Below are 20,597 nucleotides of genomic sequence, written 5' to 3'. Positions count from 1 at the left end.
TCATAGTATGAACCCATGAAAATACAGTATTTGCATGTTATTAGAAAGTATTGGTTGTAAAAACTGTAACGACACAAATGCTAGAGAGGCCATCCTAGGGCGGGAGAGATGGCTCGGCGGTCAAGAGCACGGACTGCTCTTCCAGAGGGCTGCAGCACTCAGGCCCTTCACTGTGATGTGTGGGTGCGGTACCAGGAAGGAGTGGACCTAGCAGCTACAGGATAATATTCCTTTTTACCTGAAGAAAATAAAAGATCACATAGGCCAGCCAAATGGGTGAAGTGCTTGCACCTAAGCCTGGTAATTTGAGTTCTCCTTGGACTTAACTCTGAGCACAGGTCAGATTGTAAGCCTGGACAGCTCCTTAACAAGGAACAAACTGTTAACTATCCTGTTAACATTTATAAGGTATTCACAGCTTTATCTTTGTTTCATTAGAACAAGTATTTTAACCAAGTGTGTGTATCCAGTGTGTCAGTGATGGCATATGCATGTCATGGCGCACATGTAAAGAAAGGTTAAAGGACAGCTCCCAGGAGACCGTTCTTCCTCTGTGTGGAGTAGTCAGTCTTGTCCAGCAAGTACTTCTATCCCCCGACCCATCTTCCCAGCCCTGAAGCAACTTTTTTAAAAAAGGAAAAAAAGAATCACAGCAAGTACTAGGGCAATGGCTCAGTGGATAAAATGATTGTCACTGATGCTTAAGAGTTCCAGAGCCAAAGTAAAGCAGTAATCCCAGCATTCCAATGGTAAAGTGGGAAGCAGAGCCTGGAATCCAGAAGCTCAAGGCCCGACTAGGAGCAGCATCTGAGGTTGTCCTCTGACTGTCTCATACATGTCGGCCATAGCACGTGCATACCCACACACACATACACACAAAACCAACCTGAAAAATCACAGATCCTGCCTTAGAGTTTCTATTGCTGTGATTAAATGCTACAGCCAAAGCAAGATGGGGAGGAAAGGGTTTCTTCGACTTACCCCCATAACACTGCTAATCATTGAAGGAAGTCAGGACAGAAGCTCATGAACACAAAAACCTGGAGGTAGGAGTGATGGAGAGGCCATAGACAGGGTGCTGCTTACTGCCGGTCTCATGACTTGCTCAGTTCACTTATAGAACCCAGGACCACCACTCATAATGGGCTGGACTCTCCCCCATCAGTCACTAATTAAGAAAACGCCCCGCAGGCTTGTATACATCCATCTGTGTCCTTGTCCTAAATCACCTGGTTTATCATGGATTACTGTGGTGCATCTTTGAATAAAGTCAGAATCAACAGACACTCCATTTTTGCCTGCAGTCACATTGTCTAGGTCTCCAGTGTATCTCTTGATCTCTGGAAAGGTGTCTGTTGATGGTGGTATGGTTTGTTTCTTTGGCATATTGATTATTAATACGGCTGAGACAAAATACCTGGTCAGAGCAATTTAACGGTGTATTTTAGCTTGTCGTTTATGGGGGAGGCAAATATGGCAGGGAGGGAGTGGAGACAAGGGAGAGGCTACTGAAGAAGGCAGCAACAAATGGTGCTGTCACTTTTTACCAAGTACAGGATCCAGCCCCGGGAATCTTGCCACCCATGTTTAGGGTGGGTCTTTCTACTGCAACCTAATCTAGAAAATCCCTCACACAGACTCACCCAGAGGCCTGTCTCTTTAGTTATTGTAGATCCCCTGTTGTTGACCATATCCATAACAAGTCTACTGTCTCACCTGATGAACTTTAGCACTTTTTATTTGGGAGTTTTCTGTTGTGGGTGTTTTGCTGTTGTTTGTTTGCTTGTTGTTTGCTTTCGTGTGTGGAGTTGTTGTTTGGTTTTTGATGCAGATCTCACTATGTTGCTCCAGTTGGCCTGGAACTCATAGAGATCCTCCTGCCTCTGCCTTCCAAGCCCTGGAATTAAAGGAGAGCACTACCATGCCCAGCAAACAGCACTTTCTAAAATGCTTCGGGGTGTGTGTGTGTATGTGTGTGTGTGTGTGTGTGCACGTGTATGTGTGCACTGAAGCACACATAATCAGAGGTTAGTTCTAGGGAGTTGGTTCTCTCCTCCTACCTAGTGGGATCTTGGAATCAAACTCAGAATAACATGCCTGTGTGTGATCATCTGTTTGCTGAGCCATCTCACTGGGCTTCCAACTTATCACTTTTAAGTTAACAACCTTGTCCCCATGGGTTTCTGGCCATCTCATAATATAAAAATCCATTTGGTCCAACTTCCAAAGTCTTTTACATTTCTAGAACTTTAATTTTACATTACTTACTGCATGTGTTTGTGTGTGTTTCTGTGCAGGCCTGAGTGTTTCTGTCCATGTGTAGGTGGAGGACAGTTGGAGGAGTTTGTTCTCTCCTTCCACCATGCAAATCGTGAGAACCGAACTCAGGTCATCAGGCTTGAGATCAAGAGCCTTTACCTGATGAACTTTCTGGCTCTCCAAAACTGAGACTCAAGGGAATCTCTAAGCTTTTATAAAACTAATGCATATGCCTTTAACCCCAGCACTCCCAGTCAGAGGCAGGTAGATCTGAGTTCAAGGCCAGCCTGGTCTGTATTGTGAGTTTCAGATCCAGGTCAGCTTGTCTCAAAACAAAATCAAAATCAAAATACAAAAAAAAAAAAAAAAAAAAAAAAAAAAAAAAAAAAAAACTCTAAAACAAGATCCATAATTTTAATACAATGACACAGAGTAAAATATCCCTGTTAGAAAGAGAGTACACTGAGTGAACACCAAATTCACCAAGTCCTGCTCTGGATCTTTTAAATGTTAAAATGTTTTGTGTTGCAGTGTTGATATTAACAGGAGATGTTAGAGATTTCCTGGATGGTAGACTTGAAGCTATAAGCTGAAATAAACCATTTCCTCCCCAAGTTGCTTTTGGTCATGGTGTTTTATCACAATAGAAACCCTAACTAAGGTAGAGGGTGAAGTGGTTCCTCGGTCCTTTTTTGTCCCCTGTGTGACACACAGTAAAACGTGCTTATATATAATATGGAAGCCCACAAGTCTAATGTGGTCACTCCTTGCTTTTCACGGTGTGATTTGAATTAGATACACATGTGCATACCTGGTCCTCATCGATACTGTTTGGGAAGGGGCAGGAGGTGTAGCCTTGCCGGGGAGTGTCACTGGAGGTCAAGCCTTCAGCCATCCCCGGCTTGCCCTCACTGTTCGATTTTTGTGGTTTCAGCTCCCCTTTCCCATGCTCCCGCACAGTGGTGACGACGGGCTTGTGTACCAAACCGCAAGCCCAGATAACCTTCCCTTCGGTCTTAGTTAGTGTTACCATTGCTGTGACAAATGCCATGATCAAAAAGCACTCAGGGAGAAGGTTTATTCTGTTCACGCTTTCTACATTGTTGTCCATCACTGACGGAACTCAGGACCGGAGCTCAAAAGAGGGCATGATCCTGGAGGCAGGAGCTGATACAAAGACCATGGAGAGGTGCCACTCACTGGCTTGCTCAGTCTTGCTTAGTCTGATTTCGTATAGAACCCAAGACCACCAGCTCAGAGATGGTAACACCCACAATGGGTTGGGCTCTCTACCATTAATCTTTAATTGAGAAAATGCCTTACAGCCAGATCTTGTGAAGGCATTTTCTCAACTGAGGCTCCTACCTCTCTGGCGACTACAGCGTGTGTCAAGTTGATACACAAGTCCAGCCAGTACACCTTTTTAAAGTCACCTTGATCATGGCGTTTTTTTCACAGCAATAAAAAAGTAACTAATGCAATCTGCCACCTAAAAATGGCTCTTATATTTGTAAATAGTTAGAAAAAGAAAGTAAAACACACACACACACTCAAATTTGATGAATTAATTTCTGTTTAGTTTTACTTGACTTACAGTGCTTTGTTGAGAAAGCCCTGGAAAAATCTAACATAACAAGAAGGAAATGGTTTCAGCACCACTCTCTTTCTCTTAAATCTTTCTGCAGCTATGGCCTGCACTTACTATTTTATATTTGTATGTGTCTATATATGTATTGTATGTGTGTATGTGGGTATAATTGTTGTTATGTGACAGACTTTTCTTGGGGAGACACCACACACACACACACACACACACACACACCTGTGTATACTTATTCATTCCCCCACCCCCAAAGAACTCATGACAAACAAAAGTAACTATAGCACCACTGTCATTAGTAAAAGTATCTTTTTAAGCTCCATTGTAACCTATAGGACCACTGTCATGTAGGTCTATGTTGATGGCAATATTGTTAAGCACCTAAGAGCTGTATATGTTCATGGTAGAAACAGATAATCTTGAAAGAGCCTGTGAATGGAACCTAGTTGGGAAATGCAATTAAGTTTAGATGAGGTCCTCAGGGCACATTCACACCCACAGTTGGATATAGGTATTGGCTGGTAAGCCAGTCATCCAGGATACCACCCTGTAACACCTTTTAAGTCTTGTGGGACATGTCTGTAATTCAGATATTCTGGAGGCAAGAGGATAGTGAGTTTAAAACCCAGTCTGGGATACACAGTAAGGCTATTAAAAGGGGGACATATAGGCTCAGCAGTTAAGAACACACCGCTCTTCCAGAGGACCCAAGTTCAATCCCAGCATCTGTCTAGTGCTGCTCCAGTGGAACTGGCCTCTTCCAGCCTCCTTGGGCAACTGCATTCATATACATACATACGTACATGCTCAAACTCAAACAGATATGCATAATAAAAACAAAATAAATGTTTCTTTAAAGGAAAATACACAGGGCTGGAGAGATGGCTCAGTGGTTAAGAGCACGGACTGCTCTTCTAGAGGACCTGAGTTTAATTCCCAGTCAACCACATGGTGGCTCACGACCATCTAATGGGATCTGATGCCCTCTTCTGGTGTGTCTGCAGACAGAGACGGTGTACTCATATACATAAAATATAATAAATCTTTTTTAAAACAAGAAAATATGCACAGAGAGATCAAGAGAGAAAAAGAGAAACAAATACAGAGACAGACAGAGGCAGAGAGAACACAGTCACATCAAATGACCCTGAGCCAGCATTTTTCTTTTGTCACAATTTATCTCATCTGAGTCCATAACCCCAGTCTTTCAGGGACCATACCACTTACATTAAGGATAGGTTTTTCCCTCTCAGATAATTTTCTGAAAACATTAACAGATCACCTGTAGGTATGCCAGAAACTTCTAGTGTGGTGGTTTGAATGTGTTTGGTCAGGGAGTGGCACTGTTAAGAGGTGTGGCCTTGTTAGAGGAAGTGTGTCACTGTGGGGTTGGGCCTAGAGACATTCCTACTACATGGAAGATAGTAGTCTACTTGTAGCTTCCTATGGATAAAGATGTAGAAAGAAGTCTCAGCTCCTCTAACACCATGCCTGCCTGGACGCTGCCCACGCTCTTCTCTTGATGATAATGGACTGAACCTCTGAACCTATAAACAGCCCCCAATTAAATGTCCCATTATTAGGGTTGCCTTGGTCATGGTATCTTTTCACAGCAATGAAACCTTAACTAAGACACCTAGTCATATCAAAATTAGTCAGTAGACAGCCAGGACCAAGCAGCTCAGTCTGAGTGCTCAGCATCTCCAGAGTCCTTACACTAGGCTGTATTAGGCATGTCTGATCTATAACAAATTATTTTTTACATATGAGCCATGACTGTGGATCATTTCTTAGGTCATAAACCACCAGGAGTAAATTCTAACATTAGAATGTGAGGATAAATAGCTGTATGGGATTACCTCCAAGTTTACCAGTAAGTGGGAAAGGATGCATTATCAAGCAGGTGGCTGCTGGGACATTCCGGAAAGCAGTATAGAATGTGCCACAGAATGACAAACTCAGAGGAGGTGAGAGTTGACCTGTCGTCTTATGCTTTAAATTTTTTGCGCAGAAAAAGATACACTGATGTCTCAACACCCAGGACCTCAAGGTGGAATGTTATTTGGACAGAGGGTTATTACGGATGCAATTGCTTAAGATGAGGTCATACTGGAGTCAGAGAGACCTTCAGTATATGATGGCTGTTGTCCTTCTCAGCAATAGTGCCATGTTGGGAGATAGAAAGTTGCAAGGAGAAGGTGTCATGTGGAGGAAGAGGGAGCAGAGTTCGGTGTCACCCTGTCATCACCTATACTGTTACCTATACCACAGCCAAGACATGTCAGGGGCCACCAGAGCTAAAGAGGCAAGAAGGAGCCTTCTCTGTAGATACTCTGCAGAAGCATGACCCTGCCAAGACCATGTGACTCATGACTGGCAGGACAGTGGTGGAAGGAAGGTGGCCTTTAGTACTCATAACGTCTGTGTATAATCGGCCCTTTCATGAAGCTAGTCCTGATCCCACATCCAGGAAGAAAGACTCCAGGAAAGGGACAGTGAGAGGCCCTCTAGAAATGTGAGGACGTGGTTATAACTGTTCACTGAAACTTTATTGCATAGGGACCAAGTCAACACAGCAATAAAGTTTCCGCTTGCTCAGTGTTCATTTAGAAAGAATCTGGATAAATTAGTACAGCATTTCTCAACTTAGCAAAAGGGGAGAGTCATAAAGATCACCCACGACCCTCAGACATTTTCCCCACCTTCCAGAAAACACATTTTCATCCTAACGGAAAACAATTAAAAGTAACCTTAGTGGAAGGTGCTGTTGGTAAGAAACGAGATGATCAGTCATTGAGGAAGAAGGGGATTGTCTGGTTGTCATGGAACAAGAAGCTATAGGATGATAATAGCAGTGGTTGACATTACCTACCTCGTTGATTTCCGGGAAGCAGAAATCACATAACAAGAGTTTCATATAAACTCTTGTTAGAAATGCCTTGTGGGAAAGAAACCTTTATTTTATCGAACCTGAGAACTAGAACTTGCCATCAGCTACATAGCTGGTCAGAATTAACAGAATCAGAGCTCTGTCTTCATATAAGGTAGAAATCAAGTATGTACCGAGGAAGGTACCAGAGATGCTGCACCAGATGTCTGTATTCCCAATCCAGAGAACTTTTCATCACCAAGGCTTTCCTTTCAGTCCATCCCTCAACAGTCCTTTGTATTTCTCTTGAGTTGGGCTTGGCTAGCCTTGATCTCTGAGGCTATTCTCTTGCCTCAGTCTCACAAGTCTATACACACGGGGTACTGCAGACAGCTAGTGAGGGCATTTGGCTACATTTCTGTTCTGTACTGTCCCCCTCAATGACCTTTGCCAGTCTTTTTCTGTCCTGGTTATGGAACCCAGAGCTTCATACGTGCTAGACAAGCCCTCTACAGTGAGCTGTCTTCTTTCTATTTCTTCTACTTTGCAGAATTGTAAAAGTAATATTTTGGGCTGGTAAAACAGCTTAGTGAGTAAGACACTGGCTACCAAGCCAGTCAACCTGATTTTTTAATCTCAGAAAACCAACTCATGAAGGTTGTCCTCTGAACCCCTCAACACACAATGAATAAATACAAATTTAAGTCTCTGTTAGCCATGTTTTATTCTCAGTCTCTTTCTTTATATCCTGCAGTGTTCACTTCAGAAACTTCGATTTTTTTTTTTCTGTTAAAGACCAACAAACTCTAATTTCATCTTTGAGAATATACTTAGAAGAATGGATTTCAAAACCACACTCTTCCTAACCAACCCAAAGAAAGCTAAGAACCAAGAAGGACTTTGTTTCGGGTACATCTTTTATTGTGTTTCAAAGACAGTAGCACGGTCATTGTCACAGGCATATGAAACATCTATTTTGCAGGAAGCATATGCTACAAGTCACGCTAGTCGCATAGCATTAGCATTCTGGCAAAGATTAATGATAGCTCCAACTGCATCAAACATTTAATAAATAGTAAATTCTGTCTTCTGCCTTTGGGCGAACCAGTGGTGTCTTTCAGTGGACAGCTCGCCTCTCTGAAACTGTCAGCCTCGCTGGCTGAACTTTTTCGCTATCTTCTGCAGTTCCAGATCCATGGCTGCCAAGTTCTCCAGTTCCTTTTTCTGGGAAACAGAAAAGCGAAACACGGATGTCAAGTCCTGCTACTCCCGTTCAGGGAGCTCTAAGGAGAAAGGGGAAGCTCAGGTAGAGGCTACCTGAGTCAGCCAACATGGTGTGTGTGTGGGGGGGGTGTCTTCTCAGGTAACCCAAGCAACTGCCTAGGAATAAGGATTCCTGGCTCCCATATAAAATTGCTGACTGAGAAACTCCGGGGGGATCAGAAATCCATATGACTCTGACGTGCTCTCAGGCTTGAGAGACACCACCTGACACGATCAAATTAGGTCAAGGTGCTGCTTGGGAGGTCAGCATGAGCAGGTGCCCAAGCACCGAGATAAACTACGCACCCAGGCAGCACGGTGGTCACGAGACAAACTCTGGGGATAGAGCCCAGACACGGTTGTTTTCCCAGATCTCTAAACACCATAAAAGAGACAGGAGGGCAGGGATATGCACCCTGCCTGAATGGTGGCTGTTAAATCAACCCTGTTCTGTGACTGGGGAACTCACCTTCTCACAGTGAAATTTCCCATCCGTCTCCCCATCATCAGATGCTAATAACATCAACCTTGGTCGACATAGTCTGATTCTAAGCAAAAGCCTCAAACCGTACCTCTTCCTCCGTCAGAGCTCTCTGGTCAGCCCTGTCCTTTTCATCTTCTGCCTCCTGGTGAGGCCCCATCTGCTCGTCTGAGTCGTAGAAGTCGGGGAATTCGGCTGCCTTCTTCCTGTAGTGAAGGAGCTGGTCCAGCTCAGCCACTCCATCGTATTGCTTTTTCAAGTCCAAGTGAGGGGCCCCAGCAAAGCTTCTCTTCTCGTATCCCCAATTCACATCCTCCGAGACGGGCCTTTTCTCCCACCAGTCATAGTTGTACTCCGGGAAGAAATTCCTCTCAGTCAAGGTCACCCCGTTTCCATCGTCACCGTCGTCCTCAGGAAAACTGTCGTCTGGGTTGCCTTTCTTCTCAAAGTCACTATTCTTCCACCGGAGAGGGTCAAAGTACGGGTTGAACAGCGCCCCTAACCTCTTCCTCTTTTCGGTGGTGGGATAGGACTCGTATTGTCTGTCTGGGAACCTCCCTTCCTCCCTGCTTTCTTCTGGTTCTAGCTGCTCTTCCTGCGGCCACCATCTTCCTTGGTCCCCTTCCTCGCCATAGCTGGGGTAGTTTCTCTCCTGTTCTTGCCATTTGCTTTGTGGGTACCTTTTTGCCATATCTACTGGGCTTTCACGAACAGAGTAGTGCCCTTCATCCAGGAGCCTTTTTTCTTCTCTTGTGTCAAGAGCAGAATAGGCTGCTGGCTCCCGCCCCCTGCCTCTGTGTTGGCGTCCCTTTGCCCCCTCGAAGCTCGTCTCTTCCTCAGTTTCCTCACTGTGTCTGTTTGCTGTGCTTTCCAGTCCAGACTCGGGGTGGTTTCTCCAGTGCTCCGTTTCCTGGCTTTTCTCACTCCGAGGCCTTGGGGCTCTGACCTCTTCGCTTCCTCTGCCCCGGTACTGTAGTCCCCGAAGGCCCCGGGGAGCCTGGAAGCCCGGATAGCTTCTCAGTTCTTCCCCATATTCAGGTTCTTCCTCTGAAGCCCTGTAGTGAGCTGGATGGTGGCCCCTCTTTTCCCCTAAACTGGCCGTGGTCACATCTGCCTCCTCGGACTCCTCAGGAGCGTGTCTCCTGTCCTCGGATAGAGGATGCCCTTCGTAAGACTTGCTGGACCGGCTCCTCCCGTGGTGGTGTCTGGGCTTGCGTTTGGTTACTTCAGAGGCTGCGCCTTCCTCGCCTTCCTCAGATTCTTCCTGGCTGTGGTCTTGGTCGGTCAGCTCCTGGGGTTTCTCCTGCCTCCTTGCCTCCTCTCTGCTCTCCTGGCTGCTTTGCTCCCTGCTATGTGTCTTCTCCTCCAGCTCCATAGGGTGTGCATCCGCTCTGGATGCGGACTCCTCTTCTTTCTTAGCGGAAGCCTCGCTTCTTGTGTTGGAGAAGATGTTCTGTTTCTCTCCAGATTCTTCGGTGTGTTTCTTCTCCTCACCAGCATCTTCCCTAGGCTCCCCCTTTGGATAAATCTTGCCTTCTTCTTCCTCCCTCTCGTTTCCCCTCCTCTCTCCAGAATGGTGTATCTTTGCTTCTTTGGACACTTGTTGGTTGGAGGGATGGAGGCTCTCCTGATCATCCACTTTCTCTCGGCTGCGTCCTCCTGTCCACGCCTCATCGTCGACCTTCGGCTGGCCTTGAGAGTCTTCTACTGGAGCTCCTGTTTCCTCTGTGCTGGAGGCCCAGCGGGCTACTGAGGCATCAGCTGAGTCTCTTAGCAACCGTACTTCAAACTTCTTGTTCTCATTTTCACCTTTCTCTTCACCTTTGACCTCTTTTCCGCCTATAATGAAAACATGGGAGTACAACTGTAAAAACGCTTGAGGTTCAAGTACCAGCCTCAGTGGTCGCTATGGATTCCGAGGACCCTGGAAAAAGAGGTAGACCATAGAGGATGCATGGAGGTCTTTGAAAAGCTGATGCTGTGGAAACTCTTCGGCTGTGTTTAAATCTAATGAACTCTCTACGTGTTTAAAAGTTTTACTAATACCTGCCCGGCACCTCTGTTTGTAACTGTCAATGGTCAAGCTGAAACCCATATGTAACTTTAGGAAAGACTGGAATTTAGAACCAGAAGAACTCTTACATTTCATCGGTTCAGCCTCCTTGTTTTGTAGCTATAAAAGATGCGAAGACCCAGAGTAATATTGTTCAGGGCTGCTTTTTCCACATTTGAGTAAGGTGGAAAGGTTAGCATTGCATCAACGAATGGCTCTAGCTATAATTTAATTAAAAATAAATAAATAAGTAGCCAAAATAGGGAATATTAAGATTTAAAGGAGGATTCAAAATTTAATTATTTATCAGACTTTGTTAGGCAGTCAAGTGTGTGGACCCAGCAGGAAATGACAGCTTAGCCATGCTCAGTCGTGGGCTGCGCCCTTCATCCTACAGTGAACTGTGAACAGCACAGTGGTTTCACATCATCGCGTCGGGCAGTGATGACGTAACCACGTTTCTGTAAGTACTCTTAATGGTGCGTGTGAAGAACAAGATGCCCACTGATGCCCTTTCTCGGAATCACTAAATAATGCTTGGCTGCAACTTGTGATGAGAACGGAAAGGCTCTCTCTCTCTCTTCTCTCGGACCTGCCCAGGGCGCATGTTCTTCCATGCTGGGCTGCCTCTGTTTCCCGAGTCAGCAGACGATGATGTAACTGGCACTCGCTGCTCTCTCCGCCCTTTCCCAAGGTCAGTACGTGCTTTACTGCATCCTCCCCCGAGATGCCCTATGAAAAGAGTTGTGGCAACCACACTGTCTTTGTTGTTAGTTGCAAGGGCTTAGCTTTCAACCTCTCTCACCAAGTTTAGGTAAAGACCAGAAGCCAAGGCCACCAAGCACTAAGGGTCAACATCAACACGGCCCCCTGTGGGAGCTGTTAGCTCATTGTGGCTGTGGAGCATTTGAGATGTAGCTTGAGCAAACTGAGACCTGATAGACACACCAGATACCAAAGACTTTATATATATATATATAAATAAATAAATAAATAAATAAATAAATAAATAAATAAATAAATGTTAAAATAACATTTTTGATAGATTGTGTAATATTAAATATATTGAGTGGATAAAATACATTAGATAAAGTGAGATATACTATTGATGTTAATCTCAATTGTATATTTTTTTAATGTTTTAAATATGTCCACTAGAAAATTCGAAGTTTTATTTGTAGTTCATACTATCTTTCTTTTGAACATCACTGGTGGGGCTGTTTGTTTGTTTTTAGACAGGTTTATTATAAGTTAGTGGGGGGGATGAACCTAAGAGAAAGAAAAAAGGAACAGACCTTCTGACTCATTTTGAACTGATAGTCAAAAGGACAAGGTTTATCTAATTTGTAAAATAGTCAAGAAATCATAGCTGGTTTGTACCTCTCTCTTAAAACACAGCTTCATACGATAATAATGTTCCCACGTTTACCAGGCTGCAGGAATGTCTTTGGGCTTCCATATGCAGGCATTTGAGTACCTGTTCATCTGTCACAGTCCCTACAGCATGTAAGAGCCCATGATGAAGCCAGGGATCATGAGTTCTATGCCAGCTTGGGCTACAAGGTGGATTTAAGACTAGCCTGAGTAACAAACCAGGATCTTGTCTGAAAAACCAAACCAAAACGAAACCCATGGCATTGCATGAAAGTGCTGGGGCAAGGCTAACTACTCAGTACAAGGAAGCAGGAAGGCTTTCGATGGTGCCCTTGACTCTTTGTGCCCTTTCCAAACTCCTATAATGAAATGATAATGGCTGCTATGACAGTCTGGGGAGGTAAGGCCTTGGAAGGTTCTTGGGCCCTGAGTGGAGGCCTCATAACGAAGGCAAGGTCCTAAGAGAGGAGCACATGAAAGTCACAGCCACACTTCACACAGGAGGGCACAGTGAGAAGATGGCCAGACAGCCAAGACTCCGGACCTCACCTTACCTTGATTGTGTGCCCTAGCTACTACAGCTCCGAGAATTTAATGTACATTGTTTAAGCCTGTGTGACTACGGTACAGTCTGTAGCGCTCTCAGCCGATTCCGCCAGGCAGAGGCTGATGTCATTCTCAGAGTTTGCAGAGAGACAGCAGAGGCCACGTGCTCCTCTTCCTACCTGATTTAAGGTGTGAGGTGTCTGAAGTGTGAAGAACAGAAGTATATATATATATATATATTTTTTTTTTTTTCTGTGTCAAATGTGGACTGCCTGTAGCAGCTGGAGCTGAGCACTTCCTCCTAAATTTAGCTCTAAGCCCAGCAGGTGAGACCAAGGCGAGGCAGGCTGACTGCCTTTGAAGTCTTAGTCAATCTGTAACCCTGAAGTGTGACACTCATTCTTGCTTCCAGGTTAAATGGGGAGCGTATCCTGTTGCAAAGTTGATCAGATCAACAACCTTGGCCAATTCTGGCCAGAAAAATCTTGTATCTGGTAAGAAACTGGACTTCTCTAAGTATCTTTAAGCACCCTCTCTCAAAAGAAACACTCAAACCAAACCAAACCAAACCAAACCCAAAAACCTACAATTCATCCCTTCTCCCCAAATGCTGTTTGCTCACTGAGTATAGGAGAATGGGAGATGAGGCTCTCAGTGGAACACAGGCTAGGTAGAGTGTTCCCTCTACTCGGCTCGGCATGCAAGTCTGTCTACCTATCAGGTTAGGAGAAAGAAGAACAGGGCCAAGAGAGAGAAAACTGGAACAGTACAAGACCAGTGTGGCCCAGAACTGAGTTCCCATTGATCTACGCTTCAGAGGCAAAGTCTAATTATCAGATGTCACTTTAAACAATCAAAATTTTAAGCAGGGTGTGGTGGTGTATACCTTTAATCCCAGCACTTGGGAGACAGAGGCAGGTGGATCTCTCTGAGTTCAGAGCCAACTTCCTATTTACCTAGTGAGTTCCAGGCTGGCCAGGGCTTCATAGTAAGACATGGTGAGATCATGCCTCAAAAATAAATATGTAAGTAAATAAAAGGAAAGAAAGATGATAGATAGATAGATAGATAGATAGATAGATAGATAGATAGATAGATAGACAGACAGGTAATTAACTTGATATTTAACTGAGTGGTAAAATGCTTGTATAGCTTTAGAGAAATGCTTAAAAGCTGAGCTTATTCCTTACCACCACCAAACAAAAACAAATAAAAACTTAAAGTCTTAACTTCTCTTGAAAGTTTGCAAGGTCTGAATAACAAACTCTGGTAACAGAGTGTGTAGTTCCTCCCCAGAGGATGAGGGTCAACGAGTACAAGCTCCCGAGAAAGCCTTCCTCTCCTCTCTGCTGCTGCTGCTGCACTGAGACCAGGTCTACATTACACTGCTGACCCCAAGAATGGGCCCACACTATGCCGCTTCTCTCCGGCTCTTCGTCTTGTTTGCTCCTTCATAGTTTTGAGTCTCGCCTGAGTAAAACTTGAAACTGCGGCCCTACAGGAACACTCCCGTCTTCCAGGCCATTTCTGTCTCTGCCTATGCAGTGCCCTTGTGAGAGTTCTGAGTCTGTTATTTCGATCTCTGGAGCAGGATCAACAGACAGATCCCGGGGAACAGTTGGCAAGCTGGAATTACCTGAGGGCTAAGCACCTGATTTTGGAGAGAAACAGAGTAAGGAATTCGGTAACTTTCCTCTGAGCAAACCTTAAATGACTGGTTACCTTATATGACAGGCTCTTCCCTTTTGTCCCCATCCGATAAATGAAGTCAGGGAAAGGGTGACAGCAAAATGGAGAAGTAGCATTTGCTTCCTGTGAAGAATTAGAAGCCCCTACCTATTGGAGCAGAAGATAAATTTGAGAAAGACAGAAGCATCTTGTCCTGAGTGGGAAGCATCTGTTGTCTGTTTAATTGGGCTCCTTGTGTCTTAGACCACCCCCATATCTGCCACAATTCTGAGGCAGATTGAGTTAACCCAGGTCACTCTGCCAATTGTCCATGGTTTATGCATGGACCCCATGTGTCACAACCACAAGAGACTTTGCCTTGTAATGAGAGGTCTTAAAGGTGAAAAGAAAACACCCACGGCACCCAGCTTGTCTAAAAACTGCAAAGCAGTGAAAGGTGTTCACAAGAGCAGGATCTGTTTGAATTGGCTTGCTTTCCTAAATGACAAGGACTGTATAGTTTTGTAAAAACTGATAACAGCAGATACTGCTTACGTCACTGTTTAAACTACTCTGCTAGCCTCAGAGCAGTTCTGCAAACTTGCTCTCCTCTCTCCTCCCAACAAGTCCTCAGTCACCTCCTTATCTACCCCCAAACAGGCACTTCCCACACCTCTCTCCACCCAAATGAAGACTGGTTTAGTTTTGTGTTTTTAATGAAATTAAGGGACTAAAGAGCTAATGGATAGCCAGCCCAAAGACCACACAGTCAACCTCATTCCCTTTTCTGGAAAAAAAAAAAAGAATCCTAAAGAAAAAAGGGATCTCCCCCCCCCCCCCGGCCCCAACAGACAGCTACAAAGGGACCAGAAATCATATCACTGTCTCCCTAGGTACCAGAGTAGTCAACACTGTCACATTATACCACAAAGATTTGTTTGCAGGTGGAGGCTGGAAAAAATGGATTCACTGTAGGCACACAGATCTTTCTGAAGTATGGAGCACTTACTGTTCTTCAGGACTTGCCGGCACTCCGGAGTGATCGTTGGAACACTGGACTTGGATAGGGCATTTGAGAGGACTTCAATAATGCAGCGAGTCACCTATGAGAAAACATAAAAGCAGGCTGGAAAGTCAGTGTTGCAGAAACACAGCTTGGCCAGGGGCTCCTGTCACTAGAGGCTTGAGCGTGTGACTAGAACTGATGTAAGATGCTCAGGGCAGGGACACAGACTTCCAGGACCATGAGCAAGCCTCCCAGGGCACGACACAATAGAATGAAAGAAGGCAATGGGTGGTGATAACCAAAAGAAGGGAAATAGAGACCCACTTCTAAGCAGGTTAGAGGGAAATGGCTTCTGTCCTCAGGAAGACTACCCACCCCCAGGATGGATGTGTATGCTTTCTACAGGAGGGTCATCACCTGTCCACCTCTAAGGAACGAAACTTTGGCTTTATGAGACATGAGGGAGGGGGTGGGACAGTCTGGGGTGTACATGCAAACCAAGACTCGAGACCAACATTTCGACCTACCATTTCTTCATTGTGATCCCTGTTATCCACTGGAGCTGAGCTGACAGCTTTGAGGGAGAAAATAGAAAATGTCTTGAGTTGGTTTTGGTTTTGGTGTTGGTTTTGGTTTTGGAGGTTGAATGAACCAAACTTGTCAAATCACCTGCTTTTCTTGAAAGGAATGCAGGGTGAGTACTTACAGAGCCCATGGTTGGCATGGCAACAACGATCATTTCCTAGTTGCTCTTACACATGCATGCACATGAACATACATATGCACATACATGAAATACACTGCTGTTTCCCCCCCCAGAAATGCCTTGGACTTATTTGGAAATAAATGCTGCCTTGCAGCCGATAGAAATCAAATCCAGACCACAAATGAGGGGGCTTCTTAGGTTGTGGCAATTTACTAAGTATTGTGCTGACTACACAGCTGTCTTGTATTTGTGAAAAGTGTGTTAAGCTGTGTGCTCACTCAACACAGTTGTCTACATTCTGTGTAACAGTAGTTTTTTTAATTGAAGTAGAATCAGGTGCTCTCTGCGATCTTTTCCCTCTGTCTACACCGAGTGGCTACAGATCTGTGGCTCTCTCTCTACTACTCCTGTTCCCAAGAAAATCTTCTTCTATAACGATCAGGGGTGGTGGTGCACACCATTAATCACACACTCAGAAGGCAGAGGCAAAGGTGTGAGTGAACTAGAGGCCAGCTTGGTCTACCTGACTTCCAGGACTGCATAGAGAGACCCCGTCTCAAAAGCAATGTTAAAAATATCATCAACAACAACAATAACAAAAAAACCCCAAACACTCAAAACACAAAAACAACAACAACAACAAAATCCTCAACAATAACAACCACTAAAACCATGGATATTAGATCATTACTCACACAAGACCTTTGCTTAAATGATCTGCATTCAATGTTACGTTTCTCTGCATTGCATACTGCTGTATAAACACTTTAGTATCAAGTTCTCCATTGTGAAGGTTAGGATATCCAAACTGGCATTTAACAGCTGGTGTATGACAGTGTGTTTCAAAGGAGAAAATTAATGCTCAAGATTTTGTGAGACTCTGTCTGCCTTAAATCAGCATTTGGGGGTGTCTTTGTTGTTCAGAAAATACTCTGGGTAAGCAGCATTTGCCTGTGCCATGTCTTCCTTCTCCCCATGAATGCTGCTTTACCTTTCGCTTTCCCTTTGTTTAATCCTTTCTTCTAGAGAAGCTCAAAGCCTTTACAAACGCTCCATCTCTACAAGCAATCATTATGCTGAGAAAAAAAAAAAAAAACTTAAGAAGGAGAAATTTCCTTGGTCCCCAAAATAGAAGACCTAACTGGGGCAAGAGCAAAATTCTGGAACATCAAACACTAAAGCTACTCAAATGCAGTTTATTTATAACCAGCACCCTAACCTTTCTTCTACACCAAGCCTGTTCAAATACCTACTCGCCACACCTAATCCACTGCCAATCAACCCAAAGGGGAAAAAAATATGTGAGACTTGGACTATATCTTAGGGGTTGAGCACTTTCCTAAAATATGTAAGGTCTTAAGTTTTACCACTTGGACCAAATGAAAGGGGAGGTGGATGGAACATTTCTCATTTGCTTACTTTACTAAACATCTTCCTCAATTGTTTTCGGGATCCCACTGTTATCTGTTTTATTATAAGGTCAGTTAAAAAAACGTTTGTAATGTGCCTAATAAGCTATGAATACTCAGGTTCTTCCTCAAATGCAGGTCAGACAAAACCTGACTGGCCAACTTTTGCACTCGGGGTTCTTATGCCTGGCTTTGGGGGTTCTGTTGTTTTTGTTTTTTGTTTTTTTTTTTTTTTTTGTTTTGTTTTTTTTTTTTTTTTCCTTTTCTTTGGCGCTGCAGACTAAGCCCAGGTTCTCACACATGGCAGGCAATCACTCATTGACTGAGCCCCAGCCTAGGGCCAGTCTTTCATGTTCCAATGACTGCTATTTTGAAAACACGCTCACTTTGGCCGTTCTCTTTTCTCAGCTCAAATCTGTGAAGTTCTCTGGAAAGAATAACGGTGGAAGAATTGCTCCCCAAATAACTGAGAAATCACCCTTTCCAAGTTCAACTTTCCAGATCTTCTGTAGCAATGCAGACCCACACCTATAGTTCTGTCTGCTGATTTCCCCCCAATATAAAGTGGGTGCTTTAACTACCCAGACTGCTAAACTATTAACCCTTGTCAGAGTTGATGGGCAAGGGATGTCTCATTGTCCTAGACAATTAACAGTTTACAACTTACTATAGAACATCCCTGTTTCCCCAAGGGAGACTCCTCAGACTCTTCTTAATAGAAAGGAACTAGGGTTTGCTTATGGGGGTGCATTGTGTGCCTTGGTGAGACTGCTAAGTGACATGCATTTCTTCCAATGGAGTCTGGGAGAGCAAAGAAACAACTAAAGACATATTGGGTACCCTAAACTGGTTTAACTTATTTCTGTAGCAAATAACAAATACATTTAATGCTTATGGAAAAGTAAAATAATCAAATGATTTAAAAAGTTATCAAATAAAGATCTGAGAATAACTTCTGAAGCATCAGCACTCATAAGACTCTGTGATTTATGTGGAAATCGCAGCTGCAAAAATAGGTTGAGCATGTTCTTCCGCTAGCAAACTGTGGGCACCCCCAAATTCTACCAAACTTGCAAGTCAAACAGGATCTGCATAGCAAAAAAAAAATGCATCTTTCATGTAATATGAGATGGGTACTCTGTTGTTGGTTTATTCATATTCGTTTTTAAGATGCACAGTACTTACCACAGACAGCTGTGGATCTCCTTCTAAGAAGTTGAAAATGGTAGAAAAATGAAGTAGGTGACTTCCTGGGGTATCAACCATGATTTTGCTAAATAACAAACTACTGGAAGTCCCTTGTTGCCAGATTTGGGGAGGAGGAACTGGGGAGGTGATTGCTAAGACACATGGTATGTTTCTGGGTGATGAGCGTGTCTAAAATTTGGTAGTGGAGATGGTTATAGTCTGTGGGTAGCTGATACGACACTGAGTGACACTTTGAAGCGGTAGGCTGCATGGTGTGTGAATAATAGCCTAAAATATAAGAGCGCATCATATCTCCATCTTTGTTACCGTTAGGTATGAGCTTTTATTAGAATATCCCTTCATAAGAGGTATGACATGTTTGACCACCACCAAAATGTTTAATTAAAGAGTTAAATGATATACAAAAATGTTACTGTTTTGTAATCTAGAACACAATGTATGGTAGCATTGTGTCCTATTCAGCAATATCTTTTTGAATATTTCAGACCTGAAAGACACTAAGTTGTTCAGTTTGTTTTCTTTTATCAAATTAAGAATATGTATTAGTTATTCATAAGAATGATTTTTTAAATTGAGAACATTGTGAATGCAATAAATTACCATTGCCTTTCATTTTGTCAAATATTGGATGAGAGATTCCTGTCAGTTAAAGGCATATATATATATATATATATATATATATATATATATATATATATATATATATATATTTCATAGAGAGAGAGATGTATATCTCAATTCTAGTTAGAAATCTCAGTCTTGGAACAAAGCACTTTTCTGAGGCCATTCAAAGAGACAAAGAGCTGCTAGCTTAATTTGGTGTTGTACTTACTTTTCAGTATCCCAACACAAACACACCCTTCAAGCCATCGGAGATCACTGAGTAGTAGTAGTTTAATACCCAGCACCACAATCTTGCATACACAATCGTCAAATATTAACTACTTCTGTTCTCATTCTTCAACATTGACTGAAACAGTATTTTACTACTCCGGAGATACTTTCATGGTTATAAAACAGTCTTATTATTTTTATTTCTAGAGCCCAAAAGGAAATATCTAGCACGGCTTCCATTTATAGATTTAAAAATGATCGGCTTAAACGTGAATTGCCTGTCCTTAGAAACATAAATACAAAGTGTAAGTATGTTAACCCTGTAAACAGACACGCACACGAAGACCTGCGCACACATATATGACATGCTGAGGAAAATGCCTTACATGAGCTTTGATCTAGTTCTAACTCAGCGCCTTTAAAATAATAGAGGAAACTCTGCAGGGGCTAACGGCATGCATTCCCACCCCGCTGTGGTCACGGGGCTGTCAAAAGTCACAGGGAGAATCAGACTACAAAGGCTGTAGAGAGCCTGACACCTCTGCAGAGAACACAGAATGCGGCTTCGCTTCCAAGGGCCGCGCAGCCTCTGCGGGGTAGGCAGGGAAAAGCTGCACAGCTCTTGCTTCCCCAACTTAAAGCCAGGCAAGGCAAAGGGATTCCGGGAAGAGGCGAGGCGAGATCTGGGGTGAAACCCGCTGCCGCCAGCTCTGGGAGCTGTCCGAGGTGCTGAAAGCCCACTCACCGGCCAGAGCTGCTGCGCACAGGAGGCCGAGGAGCATGGCCCGCTGCATGGTGCCGCTCGCCAGCTAGCGACGTGTAGGAGGAGCTCGGCGGGTGCAGGCTCCTTCGAGCAGCTGTGGCGCGGTGGGCGCAGGCCTGGCTCTTATGAAGGGCAGGCGGGGGTGCAGCGCCCGGGGGCGAGCGGCGGGCGGGGGCGCCCCTCACTCAGCCCTGACGTCACGGAGCAGCCCCGAGGCGGCGCCAGCGGGCGGAACCTCAGCCACCGCGCGTGGCCTTGCGCACGGTCCCAGCAGGCACAGGAAGGGATGCGGGGACGCCAGGTGCTGTCGATCTCAGGCAAGGAGGGGCAAGGGTCCAGCTCGTACTGCCGCGCCTGCGCTCCAGCTCCTCGGCGCACACCTCTGAGCCTGCAGATGCCAGTTTGAGGCTGTGGGATATTCGTGATTCTGAAGGGGTCGGCTTTGTGTTTCTTCTACCAAGCTGAGGAAGGTCCTTTCTTGGAATAATACACAGGCGGCTCTTAGACCTTTACAAGAGGGTAATGGCTGTAAACCTAAGTGTGCACCCAGGAATGGG

General features: G+C 44.4%; 1 protein-coding gene across 1 annotated transcript; it reads right to left on the bottom strand.

Moving 5' to 3' along the window:
- Positions 1 to 7,874: 7,874 nt before the first annotated feature.
- CHGB (chromogranin B) lies at positions 7,875 to 20,071 on the bottom strand (the record flags this gene model as incomplete). Its single annotated transcript, XM_080931781.1, has 5 exons — positions 7,875 to 7,952; positions 8,564 to 10,311; positions 15,123 to 15,216; positions 15,647 to 15,693; positions 20,023 to 20,071. 5 exons carry the CDS (start codon positions 20,069 to 20,071, stop codon positions 7,875 to 7,877), a joined length of 2,016 nt encoding a protein of 671 aa, XP_080787907.1.
- Between the last annotated feature and the right edge of the window lie 526 nt (positions 20,072 to 20,597).

This window comes from Micromys minutus, assembly GCF_963924665.1.
Source record: "Micromys minutus genome assembly, chromosome: 17".
Classification (NCBI taxonomy): domain Eukaryota; kingdom Metazoa; phylum Chordata; class Mammalia; order Rodentia; family Muridae; genus Micromys; species Micromys minutus.
Note: the sequence above shows the minus strand (reverse complement) of the source record. Positions and strands in the feature narration are given on the sequence as shown.